This window comes from Alligator sinensis, unplaced genomic scaffold (assembly GCF_000455745.1).
Source record: "Alligator sinensis unplaced genomic scaffold, ASM45574v1 scaffold570_1, whole genome shotgun sequence".
NCBI lineage: Eukaryota > Metazoa > Chordata > Crocodylia > Alligatoridae > Alligator > Alligator sinensis.
Window position 1 is genome coordinate 2,737,546 of NW_005841997.1, and position 11,184 is coordinate 2,748,729.

An 11,184-nucleotide genomic window follows, 5' to 3' on the forward strand; every position below is an offset into this window, starting at 1 on the left:
TTTTTTTTGAAGACCCCTGGGGTGGGAGCCAGCACCACTTCCCTTGGAAGTTGGTTCCAGCTCCTAGCCGCCCTGACTGTGAAGTAGCGCCTCCTGATGTCTAGCCTGAACCTACTCTCAGTCAACTTATGGCTGTTATTGCTCATTACTGCCGGTAGTGCTCAGGGGAACAGGGACTCTCCCATTGCCTGCTGGTCCCCCTTGGCCAGTTTGTAGACAGCCACCAGATCCCCTCAGCCTTCTCTTGTGAAGGCTGAACAGGTTCAGGTCCCATAGCCTCTCCTCATAGGGCCTGCCCTGCTGATCCCTGATCATGTGAGTGGCCCTCCCCTGGACCCTCTCAATGCTGGCCACATCCCTCCTGAAGTGTGGCGCCCAGAACTGGATGCAGTACTCCAACTGCAGCCTGACCAGTGCCGCATAGAGGGGGAGGATCACCTCCTTGGACCTGCATCTATGCATCCTTGAGATGCATCTGTGGATGCATGACAAGGTACGGTTGGCCTTCCTGAACGCATCCCCACACTGCCGGCCCATGTTCATTTTGGCATCAATAATGACTCCAAGATCCTTTTCTGCCTCTGCACTGACGAGAAGGGAGTTCCCCAGCCTGTAGGTATGCTGCTGGTTCTTCCTCCCCAGGTGCAACACCTTGCACTTGTCTGTACTGAATCCCATCCTGTTCTCATCCGCCCACCCCTGTAACCTGTCTAGATCTAGTTGCAGCCTGTCCCTCTCCTCCAGCATGCCCACTTCTCCCCACATCTTAGTGTCATCCAGGAATTTGAACAAGGTGCTTTTCACCCCCTTGTCCAAGTCACTAATGAAGATGTTGAACAGTGCGGGCCTGAGGACCGAGACCTCGGGGACCCCACTGCCCACATCCCTCCAGGTCAAAAAAGACCCGTCCACCACCACTCTCTGGGTGCGGCCCTCCAGCCAATTTGCGACCCATCTGACTGTGTAGGCATCGACGTCACAGTCTCCTAGTTTTTTAATGAGAATGAGATGAGAGACACTGTCAAAGGCCTTTCTAAAGTCCACCGCGACACCTGCATCCAAGGATTTTGTGACCTGGTCGTAGAAGGCCACCAGGTTGGTCTGACAGGACCTGCCTCGAATGAAGCCATGTTGGTTGCCCCTAAGCATGATCTCCCCTGCTGCTCCCTCGTAGATGTGCTCCTGGATAATTTTCTCAAAGAGATTCCCCAGGACTGACCTGTAGTTTCCTGGGTCCTGCTTCCTCCCTTTTTTGAAGAGGGGATGGAGGGCCTTAAAAAAAAGCTCTTCACACAGACCCTGTTCTCTTCCTTTCATCAAATGTCATTACAGGTCCACTTTGCACAAATGCAACCTGTCTTGTTTCAACCTCATGAGCTTGAGTGTACACTAGTAAAAGCCCCAATCCTCCCAATCAGATCCATGCATGCAGAAACCTAGGCTAATGCCAGTCCCATGGAAAGATCAGGACCTGCATTTGCAAAGCTAGGTAATTTTTATGCCAGCTCAGTGTCAGCTGTGCTTTACATCTCTGTGCATGGTTACTTTTGGTACCATTGCCTTCAACGACTAATCCCTTCATTTTAAATACATTTCTCCACAATGTTGACATGGCTTCTTGTAATGCCATCAGGCTGACATCCACAGTCACCTTATAAGAAACAGCCCCTCATTTAGACATGTGTTATGCCCTAATGTACCTTACACTAATCCAGCCCCTGGCTGTTACTGCCAACCACGGAGACGAATCCAATCCACTGGACATCAAAATTCTTCATTCTGTACATTCCAGCTACTATGGGTTTTTGAAAAAGTGGCTGGAATTTCATACCACAAGGAGACCAATATCACTAGCTTGAGGAAGAAATTGCACAACACTAGGGCAAACCAGACAATATTTCCTATTTGACCCTGCCACAGCAATTCAATTTGATCAGATGTGACCCTGCTACTCCAGTCTCTTCTGATTAGAGACTGCCAGTGGTGCTCACTGGGTGTATCTACACAAGATGCTTTACTGAGCAATAGACTAATCTACTGCACAGTAAACCATCACTATCTACAAGTGTGCAGCATTTACTATGCAGTAAAATAGTCTACTGCACAACTGGCCACTACCTGTAGATACAGGTAGCAGATTTACTGTACCATAGCTACTGCGCAGTAATACACGCAAATTGCTCCCGATCAGCCCAGGCAGCAGAAAGCGGGGAAACTGTCCCATCCCTCCGCAGCTGCCTGCTTCCCAGCCCAGCAGATCAGGGCATGGTGCTAGGAAATTGTCCCCTGCCAAAGGCAGCTGCTTGCTTCCCAACCCCATGCCCTGATCTGGTAGTCAAGGCGAAGGGCTGGGAGGCAACTGCCCCAGAGGCAGGACAGCTCCCCACACCCCCTGGAGACCAGGCTTGACCCTAATGTCCCCTGCCAGCCCAGGGCTGGCATCTGGGGGAGGCTGGCTGCTGTAGAGGGCCAGAACAGGACAGGAGTAGCCCTGCACTGAACTGCTCCCATTGGAAGCAAATTTGCTCACGGTGGGTACACATCTAGATGCACTCCCAGTGAAAGCTTATTGCACCTTATTTTACTGTGCAGTAAGCTTAAAGTGCATTAATACCACATGTAGATGCACCCACTGTCAGCTAACCCCAAAAGCTAGGGAACTTGAAGAGAGAAATCCTACACTGACCACATCTATACATGCCTGGCAAAGCATTTAGGTAAGCCACATCCTATAGCAGGGCTCAGCGCCATACAGCCCATGAGCCGGATCTGGCCTGTGGAGCAGCGGGGCTCTGCCTACAACTGCTCACATTAGGGTTGAGCAGCAAGAAGCTATCCTAGAGCAGGGGACTTAGAAGCAGCACCCATGCTGCTGCTATTTCTCTTTGTCCTCCCAACCTCCTCCCCTGAGGCTGCAGTGTGAGCACAGCTCTCAGCTGTAGGGGAGCAGCACTAGGGCTGGGGATCTGGAAGCTGTGCCCATGCCTCTGCCTCTGTCTTCTGGTCCTTCCTTCCGTCTCCCCATGGCTGCAGTGCAAGCACAGCTTCCAGCTGGAGAGGAGCTGAGCCAGGATCAGGCTGGGTAAAGGGAAGGGAACCAGCAGCAGCAGCTGCATGGCAGCAGCTTCCAGATGCCAGGCCCCAGTGCAGTTCCTCTCTGGCTGGAAGCTAAACTGTGCTTGCACTGCAGCTGGGGAGCTGGGAGAAACAGTGGCAGCACTTGCAGTTCCAAGTCGTATGGCTCCAGCGGGGGCACTACAAAAGTTGTCCTGCCACTGATATGCCCACCAAAGCCACCCAGACCAAACTGGGCCACGGACGAGGTGTCCCACCCTGCGGCATGCAAACTTTCCCAATCCCTGATCTATATGATGCGCAGGGTATTTCACAGCGCATGAAGAGAGACACAAGCAGGGAGGAATAGCCAGTGGTACCTACTTCCCTTGTTTCCAAGGCTCTCTACAGGAGCGGATATACTTCTACAAGTGCTAAATTCTGGCTGCTGGTTACAGGTGGCCCTCCATGTCAACAGCCAGAATATAAACAGCTCTTCAAAACATCAGCATATTCTGCCATTAAGCCCGGAGAGCTAAAGCAATCCTGCTACCACTGCTGAAGCCTTCCCTGTCAGAAGTCAATGCCAGACGGTGCACAACACAGCTGGCTCTCTCAATCGCCACCATAAACTATATACAGTATGCATAGTCCTGCAACAACCCAAGCTGCGATTGCTGCTCAAAAGGCATTCCTGCCCGTACAGCTGAAGGGATGGCGAGCCTCCAGGGAACGATGCTGCAGTGTGCCCAAGTACCAGAGAAGGTGAGTGCCAGCGCTGGAAAGCTGTGCTGAAATACAAGCTAGATTTTTCAAAAGCACCTAGGGAGGTGCGCACCCAACCCCTCTTAATTTCTATTGGGATTCAGTGCCTAACTCCATGGTCTTTTGAATATCCCACCCACTGATGGAATTACAATGGCCTCAAGGAGTTTTGCTAAGACAGAGCAGAAGAGTGATGACTATTTGTGGTTTCTTTTAAGACAGAAAATCATTTTCCCCTCCAAAACAGGAGAAACAGGTCCGCACAGATTCACTATCTCTAATACCAAGATTGTTTTCATATACTGATAAATACAGCAAAAGCGTGATTATTTAGCACATCTGTGAGGCTAGAATGCTTTCTCCTGAGTCCTCAGACTATCAAATCTTCCTGACATGCATTTTACAAGAAGCTATGTACATCTTGTCTAAATTAAACAGCCTTTTATTAGGTTGTAACCAGAGGGTCTCTTTCTCTGCACAACCCTGAAATCCACTGGACTGAATCCGTCTAGGCAAAAATAAAATACGAGTTTGGAAGGCAGTGGTTTTGACCCTTCAAAGTCCAGGGTTCAAACCTGAACTGAATGCTGCACCCATTTTCTCCAGGGTAACAATACTGAGATAATAACCACTCAATCGGTCCACATAAGAGTGAAACTCAGTGCTGCAAATGCACCAGTACAAATAAATGCCATTCAGAGATAAGCAGCAGCAGTTGAGAAGCTCAGTCACTGCCCGAGTGTTTACTTCTGAAAAGCAGCAGGCCAGTCTGGCTCCAATAGTGGTGAATGGGCAAACTCCTGTGAACTCCAGGGCCACAAGTTGGGTGCTAGGCTGCCTGCTAAAATGTCTGGAGCCTCCTGTTTCAGGTCAGACTAGACATACCAAAGGAGTGCTCTGGGAATCCTGCCCAAAAGCAGAAAGTGCAAACACATTCAAAAAAAGAAAGGTAATTTGCGGGGGTAAAGAGGAAGTTAACAGACCTTTCTCCACCCAGTCTCAGGAAAGGGCTGTTTCAAGTGGTTCCTTATTTTTCTTGGAGCTGCTTCATCCTTCAGGAATAACAGAGACTTCATTTAGGAACCTGATCCTGGGCGGTGTCGCAATCTGAACTCTGATGACTGCTGCAGGGGAGCTGTATCTCATAGAATCAGCCTCCAAAGCAGAAGAAACCTTAAAGCAACACGTGCAACTGGTAGATAGGTCATTTGCTTTCTAGGGAGAGGATCCTGTGCAGTACTGTAGCAAGGGGGGAGTAAGCGGGGTGACCGCCCCGGGTGCCGAAGCAAAGGCGCGCCAACAGGCACTGCCCAGCCGGGGCGGAGCACAGGATGGAGCCGCGAGTGGCTTTTTTTGTGGGGGGGGGGGGGGGGCTGCGCCTGCGTCTGGGATGGGGCCGCGAGTGGCTTGTTTGTGGGGGGGGGATGACGGCTCCCGCTGCTCTGTGCAAACCCAGGCAAGCATGGGGGGGTGCACAGGGTGAGGGCAGGCTGCTGCTGTGGGCTTGCCCTGGGCACCAAACTTCCTTGCCACGGTACTGATCCTGTGGCATTTCTTTCTCACTTCTGGAATGGTGGTTTAGGGAAATCAGGCTCTGCAGCCATCTCCACCTTCACTATTGCTGCATCGCACCAGAAGCTGAAAAGGGGTCTCTTATTACGGGCCAAGGTGGCTGTCGTTTGAGCCTCACAAAAAAAGTACATTGAGAATCGAATGTGTCTGAAACCCAAGCTCTTCTGAAAATGACAAATTTCAAGCCTGTTTGAGTTACTAATGAGAGCATGTGGCAGTGCAGGACCAGCACAGCAAGCAGCAGAGTTAGCTTGCAAGGAACACTGACCTCATAAAATATTTAAGCACGTCGTGTTGACCACTGACAATACAATATTGTAAGACTGAACAATGAACTGCAATGCAATAAACACGGTTCTTTCCCAGCCCTTCAGCGGATCCGAACCTTGTGTAGAGGAAAGAAAAACAAAACACTCCGCTCAAAAATACGTCCCCTAATCTTATGGCACGTGACCTCAAAGGTATACCTGTAACACTCAGCATATTTACATTAAAAACAGACCAAATTAAATTGTGTAACTATTTAGGCAGCGTACACAGCTTGTGAGGCCACCAAGCTTCTGGAAAAAACATATAGCCTGGGTAAGATGGAGACCCATGAAAAACAGACACTGAAAACAAAACTGTCACAACCCAAAGTTGTGGGGTTTTTTTGTTTGTGCGCGCTTCGGTATCGCTAAATCATGTTCCCGCCAAATTGCAGCTCTTTTGCACGGTGGAGCGTTCTGTTGCAATTAAGAACCCGCGTGCAGGAGTTTTTCCCACCAGTTCTGTAGCCTTCTTTGCATAGTGCATTCCTTTTGCATTATGGTGATGCACAATGCAAAGGAGTTCCTGCCATTTGTATTGAGATTTCTGCCACATTATTGGCCAGTCTTAATATAGGCACACATGGCGGCTAGCTATTGGCTTGCTAGCCGTACAAAAGGCTTGGGTAGTTTCCGCCCAAGTCGGAGAGAGAGAAAGCACGTGGAGTTCGGGAAAGGAGCGTGAGGATTTCTAAGCGCTGCTGATCCCTACGAACCCAGCTTTTTCCTTAAGAGGGCAACAGAGGTTTACTTTGTTGAACCCACGGAGCTTCAACAACTCCGGGGGACCTATTTACCGAACCCTCGGAGCCTTAACAACTCCGAGGCACATAACCTCTAGCCTCTCCCCGTCGCCGATCGCAGTCCAGACGTATCCGTATCCTATGGACCCAATTGTCGAACCCACGGAGTCTTAACAGCTCCGGGGGACCTGGGAACCGAGTAACCCACGGAGATACAGCTGCTCCGTGAGAACGAATTATTGAACCCGTGGAGCCTAAACCACTCCGGGGTCAAGGAACCGAGTCTATCAGAGTCCTCCACCGAGAACTCAAGCGGAGCTGTGCCTGGAAAGCTGACCAGCCTACACCGCAACCACCTTGGGTGTAGGTAAATAATCTTTTCAATCAACCATTACGCCTCCGTGACTGATTCTAGCTCGAGCGTACCATACCGCGCCGCGGTTCTCTCCAGCCCCGCGTGCCCGGGCTGCCGGCCACGGCCTGTGTGCACAAAGACGGGCCCGGCTCGCCCCCGAGATTGGGGGCCGGCCCGCACAAAAACGTGCGGCACCTACCTTCAATTGAGAAGGTAAGTAATCAGGGTTCTCCTTTGAAGCTGGGCAAAACAAACAAGCCTGAACTTTAATAATTTATAACACCTCCACCCCTGCCCAGGCATTCGATGAGCACCAATATAAACAGATTAAAATACAACAAAAACAAGTTTAAATGTGCCGTCTGAAAATTCAAACAGCTAAAGCCAATTATCTGACAAGATCAAAACCGGGATGAGAAGGTCTGGTCACAGATTTCATGTACTCTTTGTACCTATGATACATTGCTCCAGCACATTACCCAACCTAGAGACAAGGGTTTACAAACCAAGGACAAAGCTAAAGATGCTGCTTTCCTTCATCTCACCAACCTCAAAACAACAATTCCCAGTAGAAACAGGGCCAGCAGTGATCTTTCCTTTTAATAAGCTATCCAAGCAAGAGAAGGGGAGGAGTATTTAGGTGCCTCAAGGTTAGGCATAAAGAGGCTGCATTCAGGGAATAGCAAGTTCCACAGCATACAGCGGAGCCTGCCTAAGTCAGCTTTGTCTGCTTACTCAGAAGACACCGGTGGGGAACTTCCATGGTGGGTGGTGCCTTCCAGGAACATGTCCATCAGCATGACTATCATGTAAGTTTTGTCATAGGCTCTGATTAAAAGGTTTAAGGAAGTACTGCCTGCTTCTAGAGAGCCAACCCTTTCATAGACAGTCAACAGGAAGTTTAGTCGATGGACTGTGTTCGCAATGACATTACTGATCATCTTTAAAACTATCACTTGGAACACTGCATTTAATGGTTTGGGATTTTTAACATTACAGCTCACCTAACAGTTGTATTAATGAAAGCTGAGGCCTTTGTCTCGTGTATTCCTTATTCAGAAACTCTTTCTGATCCTAGTCCACACTCTTAGTTCCTGTTCTGTTAACATTGGGGCTGTCGTGCTTCTTTCTGAAGAAGAGTTGCTCCACTTGTCATGAGATAACTAATTAGGGAATGCACACAAGGACTAACTCTCTGAAGCACATGCTCTATAAGATGGGCAGCTGCAGGAGAAGCATGCTACTCTACTTGTTTTCCTGATCAATCTTCTTCTACCAAACCACAATATCATGATGAGCAATTTAAAACCACTTACTTCAGTTTTAAAACACAGATACGCATCTCATTTATTCCCAGGGACAAAAAATAATCACTTACTTCTACTTGGACTTCACATGTCATGACCTCTAGCTGTCATTTCCTATTTAGTGTACCCATTTAACCATTGATCTATCTTTCTGGAAATGGTGGGTGGCTGAAGACAATTTATCTGAGGATGTTACAACCCTGGGAAGACTCCAATTATTGTCTTTAGTCCTAAGAATCTCTCTTTGCCAGCCACTCACACACTAGTGAAAAATGTCTAAACAAAAATACCAAAGATGACATTACAATTGGTGTAACAGACTTCTGTGTCATGAGCTTTAAGCTTCATGCACCATCTGAGAGTTCATTTTCCAGAGCCCTGGACGCTAGCATTCGGATTTTAGAAAAAATACTATACTAAGGCAGGCAGGGAATAAGTTTGAGCAGCTACAGCAGTGGAACAGTTTTATGTTTTGAAAATCTAACTAGACATAGGCCTGAATCAATTAAATCTAGCTCTGAACTTCCCAAAGTGTCCAAAGTGTTCAGATTTGGAATCCTGATTCAATGCATTATAAATATGCCTGGCTATCGAGGTTGGAACTAAAACAAAACATTCAAGTTCTTCAGTATTGAGATCTGTATGTACGCGAGTATATTCACCTATTTACAGGGTTAATAAAAAACAAGCACAAGCTTTTTTAAACAACAAAAAAGTAAAAGGCTTCCACTGCATGTGTACCTACAAATATGTGAGAGAGAACACAGAGCCTAATGTACTATTATAGTTTAGCACTCACCAGGCACAGAGACCTGGAACAAAAATGCAATCATAAGGCTGAAGAAGTGACTGAGACAATCCTGGTAAAAAACAATTTTGTTCCTTTGGATGATGGAAAACTAGAATGATAAACACTTAACAAAAAAAGGACTCCAAATGGAAATACAAATGCCTGTACCACTCCAACCTCACCTGCACTAGAACTGCCAAGCTCTGCTAGCGCTGTCCTGATTTATTTATAAACTACAATTTGATTCAAGTCCTGAAGAGGAATGAAAAATTAATGTTATTGCAGAACAGGCTGTTAAAAAAAGGTGATGCTTGGGTGCCACTTGTGCAACTCGAAATATACACTTACATTTTCTATTATTAAGCTTTCTATATGTGACGCACCTGTCACTAGGGCACGGGGCTAACAATTCCACGTAACATTCTAGCACCAGTTTCAAGCCAACATCCAGAGCAGAATAAAGAGCTTCCATTAATTTAGATGGAAGCCGGCTGAAATCCCAAGAGGTAATCAACTTCCTATGAAATTTGAATGAGTCTTTCCTTAAAGAAGTCTACGTGCTTGTAAGGTAGTTAGAAAGGACTCTGAAGTCCAAAGGAAATTAACTATGACTAGAATCTAAAACAGAGTGGGCAGGGGTGTGTGTGTGCGCGCGCGCGCATGTGTGTGTTTCTATATATCTATATATATATCTCACTCTCTATATCTATCCTGAGTCACACATGCCTACTTGTCTACTTGTACTCCAAGGATTCATAAGGGAAGGCTGCATTCTGGGATATGTCAATTAAAATTAAGAATGAAATAACTCTGTGCAGTGGTGCTGAATGGCATTTTCTCTCAAGAGACTGCAAGCCCAAATTGAGATTTCAGCACTGCAATCTTCCATTTATATACTTAATGCCTTACTTTTCCAACAACTTTATCACCACTAGTCACAACTGTTTCAATCCTTCACTAAATTCAAAGGCAGGTTATAACAATGTTTGCATCTGCAAAATCCAAAGGCCTAGATTCTGACCTCACTTCGGCAGGAGCATGTCCTGTGGTATACATGGAGTTATGCGAGCATGAAAATAGCACAATGGCACCAGAACTGCAAATCTTCACTACCCCCAGTCCTGTACATATAAAACAGCAGGCTCATTTGTATCCTACCTCAAACCAACAAACTTCCAACAAGAGTGGTTCCAAAAAACATACCGCTGCCTCGAATGCACTGCATGAACTACAAAATAAACTTGATTTTTGGTTATCAGAGCATGAAGTACAAAGTTAAGAGAAGGGGAAAAAGATCTTGTTTCTCCTTGTTAGTCCAAGAAAATGAACCTTGGAAGCCACTGAGGAACTAGAAACACTGAATAAGACGTTGTTTTTGAATGTCACTCTTTCATGTCTCACTATCTTTAAAATAAAAGAAAGTTCACAGCGTAATTGTCTTCAGTTTCCACCCATGATAAACCCAATTTTAGACTCACTTGTGTTTAAATAAAGAACACCTTGGATTTCAAAGATCTCAGGGAGGAATAAAAAAAACCCCTTAAATAGTCTGTCTTAAAAACAGGAAGGGGGGGGGGGAAACCCAAGAATCTTTAGGAAATAGTTTTGCAATACCAGCTGCCAAAACAGTATCCACATAGTGCACAATACATCAGCCAAGTTTCTTTGGACACAATAAAACTGAAAGAGCAGTAATTTTAGAAATGCACCCACACATTTAAGTACAGAATATTTATTATACACACATGGCATTTAAACCTCTGTGGACCAAAGTCTTTTTCAGCTATCTTGTTGTACATGGCAGATGTTGATTTTATCAATGTTTCTTTTTTCTGGAAAGTCCTTGGAGTGCAGCCAAACTCTGGGGGGGTCATACAATATTTGCTCTGCCTGTTGGTATAGACAGCAAAGCAGGGGGATTACATTTTATTTGGGCATTAAACTTTGTGCTGACATTATTTATAACTGGAGTTTAAAAAATGTCAGCTTTGTGAAATAAGGAAAAATAAAAAGAGTCTGATCTCACACAATTAAAGCAAAAAAGTCACAACTGCTATGCTAAGGCTTCTCCAATCAAGGAGGAGAAAAAAAAAATCACAAGTAAAAAGTTTCTAATAACTAATTTAAAGCACAAAGGACCCAGATTTTCCCAGTTCTTACTTGTGCACAAAAAATAAGCAGCCAGATTTTGAAAAAAAATACTTGAAAATCTGATTAAGCATCACATTTGGACACAATAAAACTTTTGAAAACCCAGCTCTTATTTAGTTGGCTATATAAGAGAGACGCT

At 46.2% G+C, this 11,184-nt stretch overlaps 1 protein-coding gene across 10 annotated transcripts in view; it reads right to left on the reverse strand.

The window, feature by feature from the left end:
- The window catches only part of ARVCF (ARVCF, delta catenin family member), a 412,391-nt gene that overhangs the window by 197,198 nt on the left and 204,009 nt on the right, over positions 1-11,184 (reverse strand). The window contains exon 2 of one of the 10 annotated variants that reach the window (XM_025201538.1): positions 4,803-4,871. The exons of the other annotated variants lie outside the window; for them this stretch is intronic. Coding sequence (XP_025057323.1) covers positions 4,803-4,871 — 69 coding nt within the window. The remainder of the gene's footprint in view (positions 1-4,802; positions 4,872-11,184) is intronic. 10 annotated transcript variants of the gene reach the window in all.